Raw genomic sequence first — 25,844 nt, forward strand, 5'->3', positions numbered from 1 at the left:
GTTCTACGATCATTGTGCTACTCTTCTCCCCGAGTCCCGTCTCTGTAGCAGATTGAAGCTGCCAGGATATACCGCAACACTCCAAAAGAATTATTTATCCAAATCGTTGTGGTATGCTAACATGCAGCAATCGGACACTCTGGCACATTTAAAAAGTTCTCAATCCTTTGCCCGAAATTCAAAACGGACCTATTATTGAACTTTCACGGAGCCAAATGGTCTCTACTTGTTAAACCACAATGAAACCATCCTCCCCTTTCAGCAGATGCGAGAAATGATTTTACTGGGAGGCCTTTTACTGGAAGAAAGTTATTTATGGCATTGTTACATGTTATCTTTGATACCTGAAAATCACGCATTTCATTGTAAACAGAAGCCTGGGAATGATCTAAGGTCAAGAAATTAAGAAACCATGGATATTTGACTATTGAGCTGATAAACTCAGTTCATCTTTTCTAGTAGTCCTGATGATCTTGTGCTCCTCTTACATGCAAAATAACCACAAATTGAGTTGAAACACCTGAAAAAGAAAACTTACAGGTCACAAGCTGGAATGCTAATACAGGAACCAAAATGCTTCGGAACAATGTTTTGGTCTAAATCTCGAATCCTCAAGAAATGCTAACCGAGAATTACTATATACCACATTCTTCTCGGCCTATGTGCTGTTCAAAATGTTGCCGGACCTCCATGCACTTTACCTGATTAAACCAGTGATTACTACCGGGTTTGCCCTTGAACCTACATTGGCATTTGCGTGTCATTCCCTTATGCAGTGGATTTCCTTCTCTTCAACTTCATCCTTTTCCATGACAATATCGTGAAGATTCTTGACATCTGAAACTTTTCCCTCTTCCCTCGGCCCCTCCAGATTTCCCTTGCTAATTCTGCACCTGAGCCTCAATCTTCCAGCAATGCTGTCGGTGAAGGATTGGGGGGTGTTTCCTCTTAGCTACGGGTTTCGGGCTCTTCCCTTCTTTGGTGCAATCCCACATTGAGATCTTTGACACCATGTTCTATTCCTTGTTCGCATTTGGGCTTAGACAGTCCACAACTTTCCTTATGTTCAGCAGAACATAAATCATCAACACGTTGAACATGTGCTTCCTTGCCAGAAAAGGGCAAAGACCTTTTCACAGATGCGTGACCAGCGGAATTTTCTTGTACCACTCTAGGATCAGACTCGGACTTTGACAATGCAATGGCGTCATCATCAGTATGCACGGGAGATACATTCGCCACTGTTGCCATGTCTGAGAAGGGCAGCAACCTCTGTGCAGAAGCATGAACAAGAGAGTCTGAAGTTTCTTACTCCGCTTGCAATCGGTGGGTCTCAATTAGGTAATGTGCTGCGGACTTAAACCCCAGTTTGGATACCTGAAAGAAAGGCAAAGGATTTAGTCTAGCTTGGCATTATATGATCAGTCACTTGGTCAGGTGAGACAGAGATACAGACAGACAGACAGACACAAAAAAGATGACCTTCTTATAAAGAGGACCGGTGGGAGGCCACCCTTTTGCTTGCCGGCACAAACTACAATTGCATATTCCGCGACAAACTGGACATAGCCAGTTTGAATTTTGCCGGGCTTCCAGCACATGTTCCCCATATCTGCAAGATACATGAACCAGAAGTTTCTTTGTTTTTTTTTTTTTTTTTTTTTTTTTGGGTCAAAGAACCAGAAGTTTATCGTATGCACAATACATGAACCAAACTGGACATAGCCAAAGCCTCGAGACATGCATACAATTGCCAGCAAGTTGCAAGTTTGGCAGCTTAATCTTGAGCGACCAGCCAAATTTAACATCCAAACGGACTCTACAAAACTGTCTCCAACACATAAACCAGTTACTAATGTATTCAGATTATGTGAAGGACCCTCTTACTAATTATAGTTCAATATTGTATATTTCACACACAGCTTCCAGCTAGGCGTCTGTTTAAAAATAGTCGGTGAAAAAAAAAGAAGACTTGTGATCCTAGGCATGTCAAAGAAGACAGACATCAAAAGACTGTAAATGAGCTGTGTATGCAAGTGTTAACTTTATGCATGCAGAATTAACAATTCAGAGCATTAGCGTGTTTTCTCTCCCCGATTGTTAAAATAAGGGGTTAGAGCATGGTAAATGGCGTCAAAAAGCCTTACAGAAAAAGAACTCAATAGTAAGAAACTGATTGGTGTGTCCAAGAAGCTCACCTAATGTACATAACAATCTCCACAAAACTGTCCCTGCACCAGGTTACATTGGCTGCATTGAGAACGATAGCAAAGAATTTTCTGCCTGTTGAAATGAAAGCAACTTTATCTTGGGATTGAAATACATCAAATGTGCAATTTAATTACTAAATAAAAGATCGTTTGCGATGAAAAGCCTACTATAGTATGTACCTCATGCTAGTTGGCACATTAATTTGTATCTAGCTGATTCTAGCAGAATTTGAGAGATTTTTCCATCAATACAGTACCTATTCCAAAGACACTGCTCTTCACAGAAAAGCAAAGTAAAAAAGATCTCATTTTATCGAATCATAATAAGTGAAATTGATATTGTTTGCAAGTTACCATGGCCCAAGAGAGACAAAATCTATCAATAACATAGATATTCAGAATCAACAAAAAGTGATTGAATTCGACTCAAGAGCTCAGCCCTCTTAGAAGAGATCTGTTTTGCCAACAGAGAGAAGGCACAGCTACTAGCGATGAGTATAAAGGTAAAGCACAATACAACGGTTGCCTACTAAAGTAAAAACTAAAAATAGAATGCCCGCACTTTTCTTGAAAGCAACTGAGGACCAAATACTTCCAGAAACCCCGGACCATAAAACACCCATAACCAACCGGAGAATAAACGCATGTGACCCTAAAAGCATTAAAAGTTAGATAAGTCAATCTAATCTATTGAGACTTCCTATATTGACCGGATGCAATTTTACAGTCACAAGACATACCTCAATTGTACAGACAACATTAGCGTATCCTTTAGCTCTCGTCACATCGAATGGAGTTTGCCGATCATCATTTATCACCTGAGCATTCACTGAAGGATCAAAAGGTGCATATAGATTACATAAGCTATACAGCAGAAAGCTAGGTAAAAACATCAATTAGCATAATGTAAACTACTAATATAAGAATTATTGACACAAACCTCCGTGAGAAAGAAGTAACTTCAGAGTATTCTCGAGGCCTTACTTAGCTGCATGATGCAAAGGAGTGCCACCATTGCGACCTTCATTAAATTTACATGTTAAGAGTCAAGACATGGATATATAGATAAATTGTCACAACAGCTGCAACGAATCAGTAAACACATACAGAGAATGACGAGTGAATATGATAAATATCATGGTTCAAATGATAGTTTGACACGTTAAATAAAACACACTAGCCCAATTCTGAGCCAAAAGGAGATCTGTCACTGGAAGCAACTGAGATGTTACCCGCACATGATTCTACACGAGTTCCTACAATAAACTCAGGCCTCAAACACATCTTGGACCACTTCATATGAATGCATACCATGCACAGCGACCAAAAAACAGCATATACCACTCAGAAAATGCAAAACCGTAACAAATAAGGGTACCGGGGTGGTATGCATTGACGTTGGCGCCCAATTCAATCAAAGTCATGGCAAAATTATACAGCTCCGCGTTCATACAGGCGACGATCAAAGGCGTCTTCCCTTATCTGTCGATCCACTGCACCGACGAAAACCACCCAAAAATGACCCATCACAACAAATTCAGAAGAATCCGCTCGTCTAACATTACAAGGAAAAATAAAAAAAATAAAAAACAGAGACAATCTAAAACTATACATAAACAATCGAGATTCGAAATGAATTCCTAAACTAAGAGAGAAGATGCTCAAAACAAGAAATTTACCTCGAGGCCAACACTTTCTACGCAGAGGGCTTTGATTCCTTAGATGTTGACATAGCAGACATGCCTATACACCAATTCATCCTTGGATTGCTATTGAACCACTTCTTCTCACACCCACGCCAAAAGAAACACCGACAAAAATTTCCCTTCTTCAGATTTTGATTCAGCAACATAAAGTATGAACAAACATTGGGCTTTTTTTTTGTGAAGCCGAAGGGACGAGAAAGACACATTCAATTTTATGCTTTCCTTCAAACAGGTCCCGAAAAAAGAAAATAAGCAATTAATTATCCAATGAATTAAATGAACTTCTTCTATTTGCCTGATATTCTGCTTTGGCAGGGGAGGGAAAGAAAATCTAAGAACAAAGAAAATACACCAACAAAAGACACCTTATCCTATTAACATCAAGTGGGCGCAGCATATATAGAAGATCTGTAGATATAATCACTCAATAGGATAGGAGATTCATGCATGGAGCGACATCAATTTACGGACTATAAATAGAAGAATTATGAGAGCTCATGCAATGACACAGCAAAAGAAAAACGTTTAGAAACACATTTTAAACAATGATAATATACAGAAACAAAAAATAAACAAGTTGCTCAAAAAAACTAATATAGGTGAAGTTGAAAACTATTAATGACAAGCTGGTAACATATCGATAAAAGATAATTGGTACAGCATATTAGGGTATATCACCAATTCCAAGGTGTACGAATACCAAGTCCAAAACACGTTCACTTAAAGGTATATTACAGCACCTTGAATTAAATTGTGACGACAATCTCATTAACATACTTAGCAATAGAAAGGAAACAAGTCTCCAAGAAATTGTAGTATCTCCTTTTACTAATCTCCCTCCTCGTTCAATATTCCCAAAGCTTACTCATTAAAATCATGAGTGGTCTCTTACTCGTAACAAACCCTCCTACATAAATTCCCCATTCAAGAACCCATCATGGATGACTCATTCCCTATTCACATAATATCCGGGAAGGATCTTAACATCCCAGCGGGTACATTGTACTTGCCATTGAAAAACATATCCACGGAAATAAAAGTATATGGTGCGGTTCTGATCCACCAATTGTGGATATGGTTGCAAATTCCGTTGACACTATTATGTAACTACGGAGCCCTTATAGTATCACCCGAAATATCAAAATCACAACTTGGGACTCTCCTCATGAACGCTCTCCTTAATCACTCAGTATCTACTAACGCACGCATAGGTAAGGGGCCGTCAAGATGGTCAACAAACGCATGATTGTCATCATAATGTTGGACTAATGAGTTGATACCTCAAACCACAACATTATGCACATCGTCCACTTGAACTCCTATTCTTTTGGCTATGAGTCTCACCTCATAATCATGATCCACGCGAATTAGACTCACTATGTTTCGGAAGTTATAAGCGGGTGCAAATCGTTGCAAAGTAAGGCCTCAAAGCTAGCCGGATGACTTAAGATTAATATTCTACATTTTGACCGTAAAAATTTGCAATGATCTACCTAGGGCTCTAAATAATCCATAATTCATATTCATAATCGCAACTCTTGAATAGCGGGTTGTTGCAAACTCGACAATAAGCGTCGCAAACTCAATAACGCAAGCTTCATCAATATTCTCTGCAATAACGGCACCATCGATGAGGAGATAACTTAGATGCAATAATCCATGCTGCAATCTTTGTAAACTAAATCTCTGCCTAGCTCATCAAGTATACGGAGCCGAATGCACTCGTCATATTCTAGCATTGCTCCACTAGCGGCCGATCGTGCCATTGACCGTCTAATGTGGCCCCCAGCCGAGATAATCAAAATGGGAACAGTCTCTTGGGGTTCATCCATCTATATAGACGAGTCATTCTACTTTCCTATTTGCTGCGATATTCGTCCTTTTTCTCATATTTACTCTTTCATTGCTAGTTGCGACACATGAATATACGAAAAGATCTAGGACTTTTAGTTGTTCTCTCTAACTCTATCTCTCCAACTAGTCCGCTTAGATAGACCCATTTGTTCGTGTTTTGATCAACTCGGCTACAGGTCGCATTGGACAGTTAGTACCACATTCAGCTACTGCTGGAAACATACTAGGATTTAACTAGCCCATTCGTCTCCATTTACATCATGATATACGACACAAAAATAGTTTAGGCGAGCTACGGTGTATATTGCTACAAGGAGGATATTCTATCTTATATGGTGTACTTATTGTAGAGAATATAATATTCATAATCTTGACTCTTGAATAGTAGGATGGTGTTGCGAAATCAGCACACAAAAAAAAAAAAAAAACCCATCGCAAGCTTGATCCATATTCTCCGGAATAGATAAATCTAAGAGAAAATAGCCTCCCTATAGCAATGTGCGCTCTAGCTCGTCCAAACTACTTATGTTCTATATATCATGTAAATGGAAACGAATGGACTAGTCAAACCCTAACATGATTCAAGCAGCGGCCGAATGTACTACCGATTATCCAATACAACCTCCGGTCGAGGTGATCAAAATACGAACAAATAGACCCATCTATGCGGACCGGTTGGAGAGAGACAGAGTTATAGAGAATAACTAAGAGCCCTAAATCTTTTCACACATTCGCATGTCGCGACCAGCAGCGAAAGAGCAAATCCAAGAAAGAGGATGAAACGGCGCTGTAAATGGGAAAGTAGAATAACCCGTCTACATAGATGGATGAACCCCAAGACTGTTCGCATTTTGATTACCTCGGCCATGAGTTGCATTAGAAGATTGGTGGCACGATCGATCGCTAGTGGAGCCATATTAGGATATTCAACTGTCTACTTGATAAGTTAGGCAGAAATCTAGTTTACAAAGCTTATAACATAGATTATTACCCGTAGATTATCCCTTTCTTGATAGTGCCGTTATTGCAAAGAATACTGATAAAGCATGCATTGGTAGTGAGTTTGCGATAGTTATTGCCAAATTTGCCATAACCCACTATTCAAGAGTCGCGACTATGAATACAAATTATGGATTATTTAGAGCGCCGAATAGATCATTACAAATTTTTGCACAACTAGAATGTAGAATATTAATTGTAAGTTACCCGGCTAACTTTGGAGTCCTCATTTTGCAGCGATTTACACCGGTCATAGCTGCTAGAAACAAAATAAATCTAATTCGCGCGAATCATGATTGTGCAATGAGACTCATAATCGAAAGAATAGCGGTTCAAATGGATACTGTGCATAATATTGTAGTTTGGGATATCAACTCATCAATCCAGCATTGTGATGGTAATCGTGCCTTTGTTAACCATCCTAACGGTTTCGTACCTGTGCATACGCTCGTAGATGCTAAGTGATTAAGGGAAATCTTCATGAGGAAAGTCCAAAGCTGTGGGTTTGACATTTCGGGTGATACAAGGGCTCCGTATGTACATAATAGTGTCAAAGGAATTCGCAATCACATCTACGATTGGTGAATGGGAACTACACCTCATACCGTTGTTTCCATCGGTATTTTTTCCAACGACCGGTACAATGTACCCGCCGGGGTGTTGGGATCCTTTCTGGCATATTATGTAAATAGGGAATGGGTCATCCATAATGGATTCCTGAATGGAAAATTATACATGAGGGTTTGTTACGAGCAAGAGACCGCTCTCATGTTTTCATGAGGAAACTTTAGGAGTATTGAACGAGGAGGAAAATTAATAAAATGAGAAACTACAATTTGTTGGACACTTTATCTCCTTTTTATTGTCAAATATGTTAATGAGATTGTAGTTACAATTCAATTTAAGATATTGTAATATACTTTTAAGTAAGCGTCTTTTGGACTTGGTATTCGTATAAGTTGGAATTGACAATATACCCTAGTTTGTGGTACTAATCCTTTATTACCGATATGTTAACAACTTGCAATTAACAGTTTTCAACTTCACCTATGTTAATTTTTTGAATTACCTATTTGTTTCTGGTTTTTGAATATTATCATGATTTAAAATGTATTTATTAAAATTGTTCTCCTGCTATGTCATTACATGAGCTCTCATAATTCTTCTGTTTAGAATCCATGAATTGATGCTGCTCCAGGCACGAATCTCTTACCCTATTAAGTGATTATGCACGTAGATCTTCTATGTATGCAACACCCACTTGATATTAATAGCATAAGATGGCTCTTCGTGTATATTTTATTTGTTCTTAGATTTTCTTTCCCTACCATTCCAAAGCGGAATATAAAGTAAATGTAAGGAGTTCAACCAATTCATTGGATAATGAACTGCTACGAGCCACAACAACAAAGAAAGACAGCAATGGTGGGATGCTACTAGTGCGCGCAAGCGACGGGAGACGATGGGGACCAAAAAATCAATGGCAGTGAGTAGCACCTTGCCCAGAGCTTTGCGGACTAAATTGGAATTCAGATTTTCTTACATTTTGGGCTTGACCTCGTTATTTACACGAGATGCTACCAATTTACTCTTTAGGTAAAAGCACTATCCCTTGAAAATCACAGGAGAGTTTAAAGACTAAGATTCAAGATACATGGCAAACAGACAAATATGTTAAGCAAATCGTAAACTAGAAAGAATCCTACGATTTTTCTATTTTGATGATGAATTGTGGAGCCGTTTCTATTTCATGAGTGCACGTCTTCATCGTTCAAGAGAAAGATTCAATAATTTTCTTAAGAGTTCATGGACGAGAAGAGTGCTATACATCAAGTTCGGATTACTCGGATGCTCAAATTAAGCCCTGTTTGGTTGAGCATTCCAAATGAGCATTGGGGCTCCAAAGTCCCTCGGCCAAATGCAAATGTTGTTTGGTTCATTTTTTGGCTCACTTTGGGGAGATACAGAAGGTACTTTGGGCTAAAGGACTTTTGAGAAATGCAATTAATTTTTTTATTATTTTAATTGTCACCTTCACGTGCCACCGTCGCCCACCGCCATCGCCCATTGGCCGCCGGCCACCGCCGCCGGTAGCCGCCGGCCGTCGCCGCCGCCGATCACCGTCGCCGCCACCGTCGTCGCCGCCGCCGATCACCGGCCGTCGCCGCCGCCACCTTTTTTTCAAAAAAAATATATATATTTTACAAAGTTCATTTCTCACCAAACAACATTTACGTCAAAGTTGCTTTCTAAATGTATTTTTGAAATACATTTTACCAAACACTACTTGCATTTTGAAAAAGACCTTTAGCCCAAAGGTATTTGCATTTTCTCAAAGTCTCTTGGCCAAATGCTGAACCAAACAAGGCCTTAGCCTCCCGGCTCCTTGTTAGAAGCTCTATCTTCGTCGAGCATCATCACAAACAGTTCCTAATGAACCCTAAAAATAATGGGAAAAGATCTAACAATTTACTTTCTTTATGCCTTTTGCACCGTCAGATCCAATGAACTAATAATGAGAATATGTATGACTCGTCCGATGCCTCCCACTCATGGCTCCCCAATTAGACCACCCAATAAGATGCCTTGATTAATGATAAATCTAGAGTTTAGCCACTTTGATTTACTACATCCCTTACTTAACAAAAGCACTCATCAAGCAATATTTGGTTTTTCAAAACAGGACAGGGCCGATACTAGTCCAAACCAAATCGAATCGACCGGATTAACCAATTGAATGCGTTTCGGTTAGGCCCATGCGATCGACTGTTGGCCCCGTTGGGAAAAGGGAAGGAGGCCGATTTCGCCATTCATTCACCTTCATGAAATGCATTTCATTCTAGCGTTTGAGAGTTGAGCACCAACTATACCCAATTTAAGATGTGCTGATGCCATTGACAAGACATGGTACCATTCTTTGCTTTACAGTTCCACACAACATAAAGCAATCAAATTGTGCTCTCAATTTATTCCATATAATGGAGATAAAGATGCTGCAGAATATAGATCACAAAACCTATGAGCTGATTTACAGATCAGATAAATGCATAGATGCAGTGAACTCGTTATCACCTGTCTGTACTGCAATCATGCTCCTTGATGTTTCTCGAACAACCTCTCTTTCAATCTGCACAAACACTTACACCTGTGAACTTTCAAGAAAACTTGCATACATACATGTACCAACTTAATACCTCAATGTAATAAAGATCACTGTGCCTGTTCCATATAGGCAAGCTTCATAGTCAAAAAGGGCACAGCCTTATGACTTGGTCAATCTTGATACGATGAACCGAGCACCCGGATTTCTTGGCTTTGATCATCTCCAAGCAAGACATAGAGCCGGCCATGTGCCCACACGGCACGCAAGCTCCCTGAATGGGATCATCCAAACAATCGACACCGCATGTCTCTTCACTTCCATCTTCTTTGTTCCGGCTAGAGCCAACAGGTGGTAAGTCGGTGATCACTGGAGCGGACATATCAATCAGACTAAGGTCAGTGGATGGATATTGAATTGGGCCATTCTCTACAACCTCAATATTTGCCGGAGGGGCTGATGGAGCAGAGATGGAGTTCTCACTGACACCTTCAACATTTTGAGGTGGCACGGCTATAGGACCTGTTTCATTGCTTGGACCGCAGCTATCCTTGGATGGAGCCGGCGCAGCTGCCACACTCGAACCACCGTGACTCGTAACTTCCGCAGAATCACTCCAACTTGTGGATGCGCTCGTCCCGACACCTTGCTGAGCAGGAAAATGTGGTGGCACCTCCTGCATAGCCGACTGGATGGAGGCGTTGATCGCCAATTGCTAATTCCAAATTTTCTGCGTGATCGCCAATTGTTAATTCCAGATCTTCTGCGGCAGGCGGTGCAGTTGACTGAACCGGCCGCTGTGCAGTTCGCAAAAATGGTGGCTGCGTGGGCTCAAATATTGGTATTTTCAACATAAAATGCATCTTGAAAAAAGAAAATCTTCAAAAAACATACAGCTTTCATCTTGTCTAATTTGAATTCACATATTCTAGTTCTCTCGCGATTAAATACTGGCATTCCATGACATGAAACTATTGGTACCTCAACAGAAAAATTCCTGAAAGTTGATTGACCAAGCCTTTTTCCCACTGAGATATCGAATGCACAAATGCTATTCATAATTACCCCACAACTTTGTGACTTGCTCATGTTGAAACTTGACGACATAAGTAACACTAAAAAGACTAACGCACAGACTAGGATAAGAAGTATCATGACTAGCGCAATAACACCACCGAAAAGTGCAAAATCCATGGACAATTAATATTTCTAGTCAAGAACAGGATCGGTATGAACAACCACATGGCATTCACTTTTCTGTACTACTCACAACTTTATCCCAAAATGAAACTAATCTGCACAATACCTGTGGAATCCCTTTGCATGCATCACAAAACCACTGAAGTTGCTGTCTGTCTCTTTCATTGGCAGGTATGATATTGAAACGGGTCTCTCCAAACAAAAACAAAGTTCACCCCAAGTAAACCTAACAAATTGAGTGCAAGTGGAGTATTAGAATTTCTAATGTCCAACTATTCATTAAGCAAAGATGATCCTCAAACAGTTCCCTATTGAATGGGGACAAGTACTTGGAAATGGAGACCGGGCGTACGCAGGCCATCATAATTACACGATATTATAACAAATTCTAACAGGACTAACTTCTCAGTTCTACAAAATTTGAAGCTTTCATTTAATTGTAGAAAAGGAGCAATACTATACTTACGCCTACAATATAAATCTGAAATAAATCTGAAAATAAGACCAAGCACAAATCATTACTTGAAGCATTGTCGACAATTGTCACTGAAGGATCAGAATGGTGGAATTTAGGTTCCCCTAAGTTGGCCTTCCACAATGCAGCAGTTGCTCAAGGGTGAGCATCCTGCGAATTACAAATAGTGCCGAATCAGTAAGCACAAGCAGTGATAGTAAGCATGAAGATGAAGAAGCTATAGACTTGATGGCCATCATTCTAGCTCAAGCAGAGAAGACTTAAACCACATGTTTACGAGGGGAAAAGAGACAACAAAAACCCAGAGAGAATCAAAATCAAATTTTACTAATATTAGTCCGAAACCCAAAAAGAAACGACAGCAAAAAGAATGGGTGTGAAAAAAGGCCAAAGAGGCTCCTCCGGCTCTTTCGATATCGTCCTCACCTGCATTGTAACATTTGGTGTTTTTTTATCAACACTGGCCTAGTCCTATGCCTTTTAAGTCAACTCAATCTCACTGGCTAATTAGATCAATCAGGTCGGTTCAGTGCGAACCATGAATTCCATTTGAAGCACGTGCGTACCTTGCCGAGGACGTTCCAGGTGACATTCTCCGTGCACGGCGGAGTCGTGAGAGACCCGACGTACCGGTAGTACTTGCGGGTGTTCCTCTTTATCTGCTTGGGGTTGAAGATCCCCAGTGGAATGTGAGACTCCTCGTCGGCGCCGCAAGCATCCTTGGCCAGCTCATCCAATTGGTCCTTTATCTGCATTTCATCGAACATGATCAGTGAACGGAATAAAACCGAGTTCCACACTCCTCGATCAAGGAAGGACTCGACGCTCGAACCGGTAGGAAGTTAAGTGCTCGTGTACGTACAATCATCGGAGCACAAACGTTCACATCTATACCTTGGAGATGAGGGGATCGGGGTCACCGAATTGATAGAGGATCGCCACCACGGCAAAGGCGCCGTCGCTCGATTTGTGGACTAGATGAAGTTCAGCTGGGAACCTGCACTCAATCGTGAAGCGAATCAACTTTTCACTTCTCTTGCTTCAATAGATCAATGCTCACAAACCCGTCCATTTCTTTGGATCGAAAGCTCTTCTGCTGAGCCCGAGAAGCATGTCAAAACCCTAATGGCGAAGCCCCTATCATCTTTTACCCATTTCGATAGCAGATCATGGGCTGAATTTGACTGTCTGCTAGAGAGAGAGAGAGAGAGAGAAGCTCACTGGATTCCATCAATCCGGTGCTCGGAGGGAGAGCGAACGAGCCAAGGGAGAGAGGAGTGACAGAGAGGAAGTGGGGTGAGATATTTGAAGGAAGTAAAGAGACATAGGGGTGGGGGGATATTTTCTCGCAAAGAGGAGAGAGAGATGAAAAGTGTGTGATGTTTTCGGTGATGTTCTGAAAAAGTAAAGAGGGAGAAGAGGGGCAGACAGAGAAGAGAGAGAGAGAGGTGAGGCGCGTGTCAGAGATTTTTTAAAAAGTAAAGAGAAGGGAGGGAGGGGAGGAAACGTGAGAGAGGAGGGAAAGCGGGCAGACCGCAGATTACAGGTATTTTATTTATTTATTTATTTATTTTCTAGGTCGTTGAGATCAAATTACGAGAATATTCCTGGTATTAGCTTTGTTTTTATTATAAGAATTATTTTTGTAAATTTTTCATTTTATAAAAAAATTATAAAAATAATAATATATCATACATATATAAAGATATATTTAATATACAACGTGTCGAAAATTTCTATTTTTTTAGAAATGCCTATCATGTTTTACTCCAACACTCACAGAATCATTTATAGGATTCGTCGTACTATGCTAACATGCCGAAATCAGACACTCTGGCATGTTAAAAAAGTTCTAAATCCTCCACCGGAGTTCAAAACCATGTTTCATGGAGCCAAATGGTCTCTAGTCCTTTTTAAACCACAATGAAACCATGTTCCCCTTTCAGAAGATGCAAAAAATGATTTGAGAGGCCCTTTACTGAAAGAAAGTATTTTCATGGCATTGTTACATGTCATCTTTGATACCTGAACATCACGCATTTCATTGTTAACACACGCCTGGGAATGATCTAAGGTCAAGAAATCAAGAAACCACGGATACTGTTATATTGAGCTGATATACTCGGTTCATCTTTTCTAATAGTCCTGATGCTCTTGTGCTCCTAACATGCAAAATAACCACGAATTGTGAGGTGCATCACCATCAAAATAAAACTTACAGGCCAGAAGCTGGAATGCTAATACAGGAACCAAAATGCTTCAGAACAATGTTTCGGCCTAAATCTTGAATCCTCAGCAAATGCTAACCGAGAATTACTATATACCACATTCTTCTCGGCCAACGTGCTATTCAAAATATTGCCGGACCTCCACGCAGCTTACCTGATCAAACCAGAGATTGCTACTGGGTTTGCCCTTGAACCCTTACATTGGTATTTGCGTGTCAATCGCTTACGCAGTGGATTTCCTTCTCTTCACCTTCATCCTTTTCCATCACGATATCGTGAAGGTTCTTGACATCTGAAATTTTTCCCTCGTCTCTCGGCTCGTCCAGATTTCCCTTGCTAACTCTGCGCCTAAGCCTCAATCTTCCAGCAATGCTGTCGGGTGAAGGATCGGGGTTCCTCTTAGCTTTTGGTTTCGGGCATTTCACTACTTCAGTGCAATCCATATTGAGATCTTTGGCACCATTTTCCTTAAGTTCAGCAGAACATAAATCATCAACACTTAGAACATGTGCTTCCTTGCCAGAAAAGGGCAAAGACCTTTTCACAGAAATGTGACCAGCGGAGTTTTCTTGTACCACTCTAGGATCAGACTCAGACTTTGACAATGCAATGGCATCATCATCGATATGCACGGGAGATACATTCGCCACTGTTTCTATATCTGAGAAGGGCAGCGACCTCTTTGCAGATGCATGAACAAGAGAGTCTGAAGTTTCTTCCTCCTTCACTTGCAATCGGCGGGTCTCAATTAGGTAATGTGCTACGGACTTAAACCCCAGTTTGGATACCTGAAAGAGGCAAAGGATTTAGTCTAACTTGGCATTATATGATCAATCACTTGGTCAGGTGAGAAAGAGAGACAGACAGATAGAAAAAAGATGACCTTCTTATAAAGAGGACCAGTAGGAGCCCACCCTTTTGCTTGCCGGCACAAACTACAATTGCATATTCCGCGACAAACTGGACATAGCCAGTTCGGATTTTGCTGGGCTTCCAGCACATGTTCCCCATACCTGCAAGATACATGAACCAGGAGTTTGACGTATGCAGCTAGGATATGCCAAAGCCTCCAGACACACATACACTCGCCAGCAAGTTGCAAGTTTGGCGATCTTGAGCAACCAGCCGAATTTAACATCCAAATGGACTATAAATGAGCTGCGTATGCAAGTGTTAACTTTATGCATGCAGAATTAACAATTCAGAGCATAAACATGCTTTCTCTCCCTGATTGTCAAAATCAGGGTTAGAGCATGGTAAATGGCATCAAAAGCCTTAGAGAAAAAGAACTCAACAGTAAGAAACTGATTGGTGTGTCCAAGAAGCTCACCTCATGTACAAACAATCTCCACAAAACTGTCCCTGCACCATGTTACATTGGCTGCATTGAGTACGATAGCCAAGAGTTTTCTGCCTGTTGAAATGAAAGCCACTTTATCTTGGGAATAAAATATATCAAATGAATTATATGTGCAATTTAATTACCACACAAAAGATCGATATGGTGAAAAGCCTACTATAATGGATACCTCATACTAATTGGCACAGTACTAGCTGATTCTAGCAGAATTTAAGAGATTTTTCCGTCAATACATTCCTTAATCGAAAGAAACTTCTCTTCATGGCAAAGCAATGTAAAAAAGATGTCATGTTTACCGAATCATAATAAGTGAAACTAATATTGTTTGCAAGTTCCCGTTGCCATAAACCAGGGGAGACAAAATCTACCAAAAGCATAGATATTCAGAATCAACAAAAAGTGATTGAATTCGAATCAAGAGCTCAGCCCTCTTGGAAGAGATTGTCAGGTTTTTGGGCCAGGATTGAACTTTCAAATTGCTGATTCTCAACCCGCGTAAAAGAAGAACTTAAGAGTTAGCAATGTGGATAAATCTCCAACTTGAGTATCATAGCACAAGCTCTTTGCGTCCATGTGACACTTGGGTTTAGGGCTTCACATTAAATGCAACCCTTGGGGTTAGGGCTTCATAGTAAATGCTTGAAGAAGACCAGAATACTAATTAAAAGAGTATGAATCCAGTTTTAATATACTCCACAACTTGTAAAACTCGATTTGCAAAAACTAGATGAAAGAAAACAAACCAGTATCCAACATCAGTTGCACATAGTTGAAACCAAAATTTTAATTCTTATACCAGGATAACACTGTCCACTTCAAGCCTTGGGCATAAAAGGAACTGAAGCAAAATCATCACCGCAATGCAGAACTTCAAACGGTAGTAATTCCACAAAACTAATAGTTGCAGGTTTAAGGTCATTCAAAGGAAACCTCAATGTCAGACTACATGCGTTGAATTTTTGTTTAACATAGAAATATGATCTCAATATGGTGTGGATCGTGCTTAGATGATACCTACACAGAAACTACCAACTCACCTACATTGATGGCAAGTCTTGCCTCTGATTGGATCATAAATCCGCTTACCGTCTTTCCCGCACCCATCCACGAAAAGTTCCCAATTTTTCTCAGTGTTGCCCAACAGCTTCTCATGCTCCTCTGTGTAAATCTCCGGCTTCGAGCCCTCTTCCAGAACTATTCCCTCGTATTCCGAAGACCTATCCTTGTTGGCCAACCGAACTTCCACATAGCTTATCGGCGTGACGCTCTGCAACCTAGCTCCTCAATATTATGGACACAACAGTATGCGAACAAAAATTAGAAAACCAACAATGTATGACAGTCCGCAACCTAGCTCCACCACATTACAGACACATGTACACATACAAAAAAATTAGAAAATCAACAATGTGCGAACTTATACCATAATTGAAAAACTTTGACTTGATGCAATAGAATGAATAAAAATCCGTCACTAGAAGGACTCTAAATAAAAAGGAAAAAACGAGAATTATATCTGCAAGGCTGCAGTCAAAGTCATCATCTTGTCAAACCAGGTCAGGAGCAAAATACTCGCAAGTTCTCGTTTGTCATTTTTTTCATCTACAATCAGAAAAGCAGGAAAGACACTGGTAAGTGAAGCGTTTTCATTGAACCAGCTTCACAAGATACATTTGCATACATCTGAGCCAATGTCTTGTTCTTAACTTCTAAGCAAAACATTCTCCATTCGATGACTCTATTTTCTCAGTAACCAAACAAAACATCTAACATAAACTAGACACCCATTTGACCCAAAAAAAAAAAAAATAGACACCCACACATGAAAGCCAAAAAGAACGAAGAAACAGTCCCCTTTTTTGGGAAAAAAGAACATCTCCAAACCAGAGCAAAAACCAAAATTTGTAGACTGTAAAGGAGACATTTTTACCAAACAAAACGCACAAGTATCTGATTAAACCGCACAATCTCCATCACATCACTGCATTTTCCTCGGCAACCAAACAAAACCATTGGCCACAACCCAAACTCAAAATACATCCTCCCCAGAATCGGCATTAACGCGACGACCCACCTGGAAGACCGTCGAACGGGACCGGGCGGCAGGACCGGAGCGCACTTCTCAGACGACTTGCGATTTGGGGTCCGCTTGGGAGGCAAGGACGACCGGAGCTTCTGAGAGAGGTCGACGATGCCCAGCTTCTGCATCCTCTCGAGGTTAGCTTTGATCCGCTCCTCTCTGGACTGCTCGTAGAGGGAGATCTTCTTGGACTCGGCTTGGTCATCGCTGGCGTGCGAGCTCGGGGTCGAAACGGGTTCTTGGGTCGTCGCTCTCTTGCTCATCGTCGGCATTTTTTCTTTCTGCCTCCTGTGTTTTCCGCAGAGGGCTGCTTGCGAAGGCCAACGGTCGAGTTTTGAAAACGGGAGAGAGAGAGACAGGAGAGGGTCTCGAGCTTGTTTTGGCTTAGTGCTCTAATGGTGGAAATGTACGGACGTCTGTTAAATTCTTTCTTTATTTTACCTTTATCTCCATTTTTTGGTTGCTTTTTGAATTTCACATGCGTACCGCACTTGGGGATTTTCCTAGGCAATTTTTATTTTCAGTGGCAAAATTGTAAAAAAAAAAATTTGAATTCTCAAGTTAGGTGCTATTGCACTGGAGACCTCCACTTTTGACAAATCCATAGTTTATATCCTCAATTTTCGGTATCAAGTACACCCTCCATTAGTGCTCTTTTTTTCCTCTTTTGGCCATACCCTTTTGTCTAGTTAATTTTTCGGGATAGTCGGGGCGAATCCACGGCGACCCCAATGGAGATGGTGTTGGTGGTCGGCAAAGCCATGGCTAGTTTCCAACGACAAGATGGGGCCACATTGCGACAAGTCATGAAGAACGATGGCAAGTAAGAGAAGTTTGCACTATGTGGCGATTACATTACTCTCAAGATTTGACATATTAATTGGTGAAAAATAAATAATCTTGAATACCTTTCTAACCTTTTTCACCTTCTTGCTCTATAATTCTTGGGCCAAACTCTCTTGTTATGATAATGGTGACTTTGAATACTACAAATTCTATCTTCTAATGATTAATGTTACGCAATTTATATAACTTTACTTATTAACTCAAGGGAAAGAAGCTCATAATACTTCCACTTTATTGACATATGTCCTTCTCTTTATAGATATATATATTTTTGGGTTTTGCCAAAGTTGATAATCGCTTATGAAGATATGTGATTTTGTAAGGTTAAAAATACAACACACTTAAACTCTTCAAGCTTTGGACCCAAAAAGAACAACAAAAAAAAAAGTCTTCAAGCCCACTTCCTACATGGGCCAGAGCTCTTCCATGGCCCTATTGGCCTTGAGATTCCAATCAGGCCCATAAGTAGTTAGCCCCCCAAAATCATCTTGGGCAAGGCCCATAAAGAGATTCGTTTGTCAGGACTCGTCAAATCTTAGAAAGGTTCACAATCAAACGGCGTCTCCGGATGGCCCAAAAGCATTGTCCAGGCCCGCCTTAACGACGGGCGTGCCCGTCGAGATGCTTGGCTGGTGACTTGTATAATCCTGGATCTCAATCTCATCGGTATAATATCCCGATCAATCTTAACTCATGATACCGATATCAACTCAGTCCTAAAATTTTCAATCTTGTCAATACAATCCTGAATCGTTAAGTGAAATTCCAATGTAATCCTCCCAACCAATTGCCGTCGAATCTGGCTAACGCGGTGTCCGGTCATAGCTGGCTATAGGACGTGGCACGCCGACGTGGACATATTGTGGATTGCTACGCCGGCAATTTTCGACGACAATTGGCCGGAATGACTACATTGAAATTTAGGCAGCGGTTTTAGATTATACTGGCGAAACTCGAATATTTAGGACTGGATTAGCATACATATCACGGGTTTATGACTATATGGATAATTTTTCCTAATTCATCTGTTCTCAAGTCGTTGTAACGTGGAGTCCAAATCGAGCCACATATTTAACGACATCCTAGCCCTTAATTTGTACATAAAAAAAAACAAGTGAAGATAAATGAAAAACCGTATGCACACTACAATGGTTATGTTGGCTTCTTATAGATCTTTAAGGAAATAAAAATTGGGCGACGGGAACCCAAGCTAGTCCCAAAAATGGGGAGAAGTTGGTATATGCACCCGCTTTAATTGTCTCGGCGTGTAAGACATGTGGATCTCATGTGGGGTTCACACGATTCAATGGAAGCCCCCGGTTCCGGCCGAGGCTTGTGAATTTTAGTCCTCTCTTGCTTTTGTTAAACATAACTAGGTAGACAACCGGAGGACCTAAGTTTAGCTTTGAGTCATGTTCCAGCCTCGTGACCAAACACACACCTAAACTAACACTCCCACAACTGTCCGTCTGTCTCTCTCTCTCTATTTGTGCCACAACCACACTCGACGAAAGTCTCCACCAAGTACTAGTTAAGGTAATATTCTTTGTTTTCTGTGGGGTGGCTTGTAATAAAATGTACTTACAATAAAAAAAACATGCCATCTGTTAAGGTAATTATTTTTTTTTTTTCCGACCAAAAAAAAAAATCTATTTTTTTATTTTATTTTATCTGTCATGTCTTTAACTCTCATCTTTATGATCTTTACTATGCCTCTTTATAGAGCATAGGATCCGAACCCCGCACCTACGATACTAGCATTCCGACCCCCCAATTCTTTTACTAGGGCCGCATGCCGATTGGCACTGACCACAATCTTGAAATTTATGAATTACTTACTTTCATTTAGTTGACTCCAAAGTGGGTGGGACCTTTCTTGAGACAAAAGCAACAAAATCTCTTCAAAACTTTCGTAACCGTCGGGGGACATGTTCTAAGTGTCGATGAACCACCACCACCAATGAAAACTTTCCCATAATCCCAACCCTTCCTGTCCTCTGCAGAACAATGTCAAACCAGATTCGCAACTCCGTTAAAGGCCACGCTCACAAGTTTTCACCAATCCAATGTGTCGACGTCAAGGTTGCTTATAACTAGCGTTTGAGCTTCAGACCAGCATGGGCGTCCTAGTACTTCCTGTCTGAAAAACCCGAAAGAAAGATCAGAGAAAGAAGCTAGCGATGGCCTGGATCAGACCTCATTCCCTGATCCTGGCTCTTTTGCTGGCGAACGTCATTTGCTTCCAGGGAAAAGCCGACGACGACGGCGAGGATTCTCTCAGGCTCGGAGCTTCGTTCATCTTTGGCGACTCGTTAGTCGATGCCGGAAACAACAATTATCTGCCGACTCTGTCTCGTGCGAATATACGTCCGAACGGGATCGATTTCACGGCTTCGGGAGGGTTGCCGACCGGGAGGTACACTAATGGGAAGACAATTGGAGACATCGTGGGTACGTGTTCTTGATCACAGACCTCAATCCTAGAGTTAAAAAACCTTTTTCCGGGTCATTGAAAGGCCTGGAAATATATGATGTCAAGACATGATCTCATGGAGTTTGATGTTCTTAGATATACGTTTTCTTCGTTTCGGCTTTTTCCAGGAGAACTACTGGGACAAGCACATTATGCGGTACCCTTTTTGGCTCCGAACACGACTGGGAAAGCAATACTGACCGGAGTGAATTACGCATCCGGCGGAGGAGGCATTCTGAATGCAACCGGAAGAATTTTCGTCCGAACTCTAGCTCTCTCTCCTTATTATCACGAGAGATTAGGCATTTTCTGCGTTAATCAATTGGATGTGAATAAGGATTTCTTGTGCAGGTCAATAGGCTGAGCATGGACATCCAAGTGGACTACTTCAACATCACAAGACAACAGATTGATAAGCTGCTAGGCCCATCAAAGGCCAAGGAGTTCATAACGAGGAAATCCATCTTCTCCGTCACGATCGGAGCAAACGATTTCCTCAACAATTACATGCTTCCGGTTCTCTCCATCGGTGCCCGGATCTCCGAGACCCCCGACGCCTTCATAGATGACATGATCAACCACTTGCAAGACCAGCTTACGGTGCGTAAATCTCTTCACATGTTCGACCTCGAGAGAGGACTTGGAACTAGGTTTGACAGCATCTGATTGGCCATGTCAATTGCAGAGGCTTTATAAGCTGGACGCTAGGAAGTTTGTGCTCGCGAACGTCGGCCCGATCGGGTGCATTCCGTACCAGAAGACGATAAATCGGCTGAACCCCGATGAATGCGTCGACTTGCCAAACAAACTCGCGAAGCAGTACAACGGAAGGTTGACGGATTTGCTGGCCGAGCTCACCAACAAACTCCCAGGATCCACTTTTGTCCATGCCAATGTCTACGACATGGTCATGGAAGTCATCACCAACTATGACAAATACGGTACTGTCTGATACAGATAGAGAAAATATACAGTTATTCAATGATACTTTACATCTACTATCATGTTTTTACTAGTAACATAGGTTGATTCATAGACATAAACCTAGTATTTAGATTTTGTTATTGAGAGGGAATGTGCCCTTTCTTTTGAATCACAGGATTTACGACAGCGAACAAGGCATGTTGCGGAAACGGAGGCCAATTTGCCGGCATAATACCGTGCGGTCCGACCTCTAGCATGTGCTCAGATCGGTCGAAGCACGTGTTTTGGGACCCGTACCACCCTAGCGAGGCCGCGAACATCTTACTTGCCAAGCAGGTGGTCGACGGCGACGGCCGTTACGTCGATCCCATGAATCTCGGAAAACTCCGAGATGTTTGATCCTAATTGTCGGCAATTCGATCTGCCGCCGACCGTCGCTCGTGCATTTACACGGACGGCATTGCTTCTTTGTCGCCCCGTTTGGAAGTTTCAACATAGATAAAGGACATCTAGTTTTGTTTCTATCTTTACATCTGTGGTTCGATGCTCATGTTGTGTATTTTCCAATTAGCTACGTAGACATGTTGCCTCGTGCGAATCTTGAATTGGTCGAAACAAATTTCATCAAATCCCAAGCGCAAATTACACTAAATTGCTCACTCCATCTATTGTAGACTCTAAAAATTGTAGTTGTGGGTGGTTGATCTAGCACGACGACCTTTGCAATTTGCGAGACTTGCCCAAAAGCTTCTCATCGTTGCTGTGCATAGTCTTACCAAATCTTTGGATAAATTAAATGAAAGGTCCATGACTTGACCGCCTGCTCTAGTAAAAAAAAAATTCATTTTGCAGCATGGTAAAGATTAGCTAGGAAAAAAATAAAAAAGGCGAAGTCTTTCTTGAGAGGACATCGCTCTAGTGACCGATCTCTCAAGGAGAAATTGTCGCACAAGTTCATAATAATATGACCTTCGATTTAGGATTATCAAAAGGATACGGATTCATGCGACCTTCACAAAGTGCAACGATCGATGTTTATTTCAGTACATGCATAGGCTCCGTCGATAATTTGTTTTTCCTCGTCACATTGGACTACGAACACAAGTCTGGCGAGCATAACCAACTTGAATGGCATCGCCCGTGGAGGTATTGCCACCTCCGAGTTGGTTTTGTTTAGGGGAAAATCTCGGCCCGGACTCAGTATCCAGTAATAGATGGAATCGATCATAATCTCCCGTGACGATGCCACCGCATCCGGTTAGAGCTCACGTGAGATCCACAACAGATCTATCTATCTCTCTCTCTATCTCTTAGCCTCAAAATTCTCCATGGTGCGAGCTGAAAGGAACCTTGGGGGCAGGCTAGAGAGGCCATAGCAACAACGCAAAAGGGGACTCATAATGGCGTGTACCTTCGTTGTCCTGTCCCGGAAGAAATGGCCAAAAAGAAAGAGGATAAAATCATCAAATCCGAAACGGGAGGGACTTCGCATGGGGAAGAAGGAAGGAAGGAAGGGAGAGGGAATTTGGGCAGCAGCAGGGGACAGAGGGGGAGGACGGCAATATTTTGTCGGGTTCTGAGTGAACAGGAGACACAGCCAGACTCAGCCTCGGCCTCGGCCTCGGTCCTCGCTGTCCTGCGTTTGTAAGTAGACTTGACCGGAAGGTAGGAAGGGAGGGAGAGAGAAAGAAGAGGTCGTAGCGATAGGGGCAGGGGAATAGCGACAGCGTTCTGGGGAGAGGGGAGACGAGAGACATTAGGGAAAGCGACTTGTGATGGGAAGGGACTGACGACCGCGCGTGCCCGGACGGACCACCTCCAGTCCCGCCCCACCAGAGAATCTGCCGACAAGCGCCTCCCTCCCTCCCTCCCTTCGCTGTCACAACACCACCAGAATCATTCTCAGTCTCTCCTCTGCCCTCTCCCGCGCGCGGTGCGGCGGGTCCCACCGCCCCAAGAAGCCCTAGCCATAACCCCAGAGAGCGAGCGAGCCAGCGCGAGAGAGAGAGAGACTGACTGTAAGTCCATGAGTGTTGATTTTGCATCGTGCGCTGTCGGTGTGGGCGAGGCTCTGGTCCTTGCCGATGATCACGCTCTGTTGCAACCAAGAAAATAGGGTAATACTTATTTATGGATTTGAGCTTCGCTACTGAATTTAGGGTTGAGCCATTGCCCGTGGATAGGCTACAGATCTCAAATTTGGAATTTCTTCTTCTTCTTTTTTGTTAAATCTCAAATTGGGAATTGAGCGATTCCTAATTTTCTCATATTTTTATATCCGAAACCTACTCTGTAAAGCCTTATTTTTTTTTTTATCATATCTGTTTTGTTCGAGATCTATTCGAGAATTGGCCAATTCGTTGTTCTTTTTTTTTTTTTTTTTTGAAAGGACAACTCCAGTAGAACATCCCATTATTTACTACCATAGCAAATAGCAATTAAAGCAAATAGTAAAGCAATGACAAGGGCGAGAAGTACGGTGCAATAATAACATAAGATGCAAGGTAAAACTAAAATGAGATGATCAAGGTTTCTTGATCGGTCCCGTTATCTGATGTGGTCCAGTTCCCTAGTTCGATCCGATTATGCACCCAGAACAAGGAAGCGGACAAATTCCAGGTCTTCCCTGGACTGAAGCTCATCCCTGGTAAATTTTGAGAACCACTTGTAAGATGCTTTCAGTCAGCATAAGGATGGCAAATTTCATCTTACTTAGGATCGGTCCGTCCGGTTCCAAAGTCTACTCAGAGCCGATGCTCACCCCTAGTTGAATTGACCCCTTGCCTGTAACATCGAATCGGCCCTTTACCTGTATCATCGAAGGGAATTCTTTTATGATGGCAAATTTCCTCTTACTCTACAAACTGTCGTCTCCATTTTCAAATGTTTGTGGTACATCACAAGAAACTCGGACGAAGATTAATTCTCCAACTGGTCAGAGATTATTTATGCTCTAAAGAACCCTAATTGTGAGTGCCCTCGACTCCCTCATGGAGTACATGTGCATTTTAACTAGTTCGTAGATAGGGTGTACAATAGTAAGTACGCAGCTTTGAACTTCACTACTAACTCTTCGTTGACCAAAAAAATTAAAGAGCAAGGAAACGGTTTTACCTTTGTCCACCGGTACCATGCATCGAACCACCGATATCAACCATCGATGTTGATCGCGACCGGCTAATTAGAGGCCATTTGATCATGCCCATGGTTGTCGCTATTTGGGTCTTTAGGGCGGACTCGACTCGGGTCTAGGTCATTGTCGGTTGGCCCAAGACATCGTAAATCAGTTGGTCATAAATCATCGTTAATCGGAGTCGGATTGCCAGTTGTAGACGTAATCATTGGCTTGACCTAAATCAAGCCCTCGAGTCCGGCCTAATTTGTTGCTCGGGCTTGCCCATTAAAGACCAATACACAGACTTTTCGAGAAGGGCCGGCCTAGTTCAAACAAGATGTTTTACATGAATAAATAAATATGTTCAAATTCTTTTGTAGCCTATGTGAAGACGGATTCCCCAATTTTTCATCATTTTCATAGATCGTGACAACGTACGTGTCAATCATAATTACAACACCAATCATCGAAACAAACACTTGTAAAACTTAGAATTTTGAGTTCAGATTCATTGCATCCACTCTATCACAACAATTGATCTTGTTTTCCAAATTTCACATGTGAAACCCTAGAGATGAGCCGTTGATTTTCACACGGTTCATGGAATTCGGGTCCACAAAGAAGAATTCCCACCTAAATTTTCACCCGGCTGAGATGAGTAGGAAACTGTTCACGTCGATCACCGCCGTTGGTTTCTCCCAGGTTCAAGACACAGGGGATCATCGGACGGCGGTCGATGGAGAGAGGGAGGGGAGTTGGTAGCGAGGAATGCGGTGAGGGAGGTACGGCGGAAGGAGGTGGAATCTGGCGGTCGATGGACAAGACGCGTCCGGAATCAGAGGGGACGACCCCCCCCAATTATTTCTCCCCGCACTGCCCCGACATCCATGATTCTCCTGTCCCACTGTCCTTCCTCATCTCAATCTCATTCTCTCTCCTTTGACCAGGCATGAGCAGAAAAGAAAACCTCATTCTCTCTCTTCCCCGCCTTTGACCATTCAAACCTGATCCCGCATGCACGTACGACCCAGTTCTCTCCCGCCAGTTCTTGGTTACTACAAACCCTAAAAATCCTGGGCGAAATCCCACCATGAAAAATCGTCAACTGGGTCTGAGTTCCATATTGCTTTCGATGTTACCATAGAAACTATGGACACTTTGCCAGATCTTCAAGTGTGTCTCGCATTAATCTCGTGATTAGATTAGGATGTGCATCTATACTGTGATTTTCTCTTCAATATACTGAGTTTTTAGTTACTTATTATGGTCGATTA

The 25,844-nt window shown here is 41.9% G+C and overlaps 4 protein-coding genes across 9 annotated transcripts; 1 reads left to right on the top strand and 3 right to left on the bottom strand.

Moving 5' to 3' along the window:
* Positions 1-517: 517 nt before the first annotated feature.
* LOC115740196 lies at positions 518-17,616 on the bottom strand. 2 transcript variants are annotated; one of them, XM_030673652.2, is made up of 6 exons: positions 17,207-17,616; positions 16,170-16,406; positions 15,103-15,186; positions 14,656-14,785; positions 14,281-14,560; positions 518-1,100 (listed from the first exon to the last, which is right to left on the bottom strand). In XM_030673652.2, the coding sequence occupies exons 1-6, from the start codon at positions 17,482-17,484 to the stop codon at positions 949-951; spliced, it is 1,161 nt and encodes a 386-aa protein (XP_030529512.1). In that variant the 5' UTR covers positions 17,485-17,616; the 3' UTR covers positions 518-948. The 2 variants fall into 2 exon arrangements, with proteins under 2 accessions (XP_030529512.1, XP_048139781.1); XM_048283824.1 differs by lacking the exon at positions 518-1,100 and having other exon boundaries at positions 14,390-14,560; positions 14,673-14,785.
* Positions 974-4,205, bottom strand: LOC115740199. Of its 4 annotated transcripts, none has more exons than XM_048284160.1 (5): positions 3,890-4,205; positions 3,589-3,708; positions 2,199-2,283; positions 1,483-1,612; positions 974-1,377 (listed from the first exon to the last, which is right to left on the bottom strand). In XM_048284160.1, the coding sequence occupies exons 2-5, from the start codon at positions 3,659-3,661 to the stop codon at positions 1,309-1,311; spliced, it is 357 nt and encodes a 118-aa protein (XP_048140117.1). In that variant the 5' UTR covers positions 3,662-3,708; positions 3,890-4,205; the 3' UTR covers positions 974-1,308. The 4 variants fall into 4 exon arrangements, 2 of the variants coding, with proteins under 2 accessions (XP_048140117.1, XP_048140089.1); XM_048284132.1 differs by having other exon boundaries at positions 3,589-3,703; positions 3,890-4,202; XR_004015340.2 differs by lacking the exons at positions 974-1,377; positions 1,483-1,612; positions 2,199-2,283 and adding exons at positions 2,938-3,039; positions 3,151-3,231 and having other exon boundaries at positions 3,589-3,703; positions 3,890-4,200.
* Positions 9,995-11,943, bottom strand: LOC115740198 (putative E3 ubiquitin-protein ligase XBAT35). 2 transcript variants are annotated; one of them, XM_048284006.1, is made up of 4 exons: positions 11,592-11,943; positions 10,615-10,666; positions 10,392-10,580; positions 9,995-10,334 (listed from the first exon to the last, which is right to left on the bottom strand). In XM_048284006.1, exons 1-4 carry the CDS (start codon positions 11,598-11,600, stop codon positions 10,015-10,017), a joined length of 570 nt encoding a protein of 189 aa, XP_048139963.1. In that variant the 5' UTR covers positions 11,601-11,943; the 3' UTR covers positions 9,995-10,014. The 2 variants fall into 2 exon arrangements, 1 of the variants encoding a protein (XP_048139963.1); XR_004015337.2 differs by lacking the exons at positions 9,995-10,334; positions 10,392-10,580; positions 10,615-10,666 and adding exons at positions 10,706-10,897; positions 11,176-11,261 and having other exon boundaries at positions 11,592-11,918.
* A 2,491-nt stretch (positions 17,617-20,107) lies between the features above and the next one.
* Positions 20,108-22,075, top strand: LOC115740265 (GDSL esterase/lipase At2g23540-like). Its single transcript, XM_030673748.2, has 5 exons — positions 20,108-20,509; positions 20,660-20,790; positions 20,883-21,131; positions 21,217-21,472; positions 21,631-22,075. The coding sequence occupies exons 1-5, from the start codon at positions 20,239-20,241 to the stop codon at positions 21,852-21,854; spliced, it is 1,131 nt and encodes a 376-aa protein (XP_030529608.2). The 5' UTR covers positions 20,108-20,238; the 3' UTR covers positions 21,855-22,075.
* The last annotated feature ends 3,769 nt before the right edge of the window (positions 22,076-25,844 follow it).

The sequence above is a fragment of the Rhodamnia argentea genome, chromosome 1 (assembly GCF_020921035.1).
Source record: "Rhodamnia argentea isolate NSW1041297 chromosome 1, ASM2092103v1, whole genome shotgun sequence".
NCBI classification, from domain to species: Eukaryota; Viridiplantae; Streptophyta; class Magnoliopsida; order Myrtales; family Myrtaceae; genus Rhodamnia; species Rhodamnia argentea.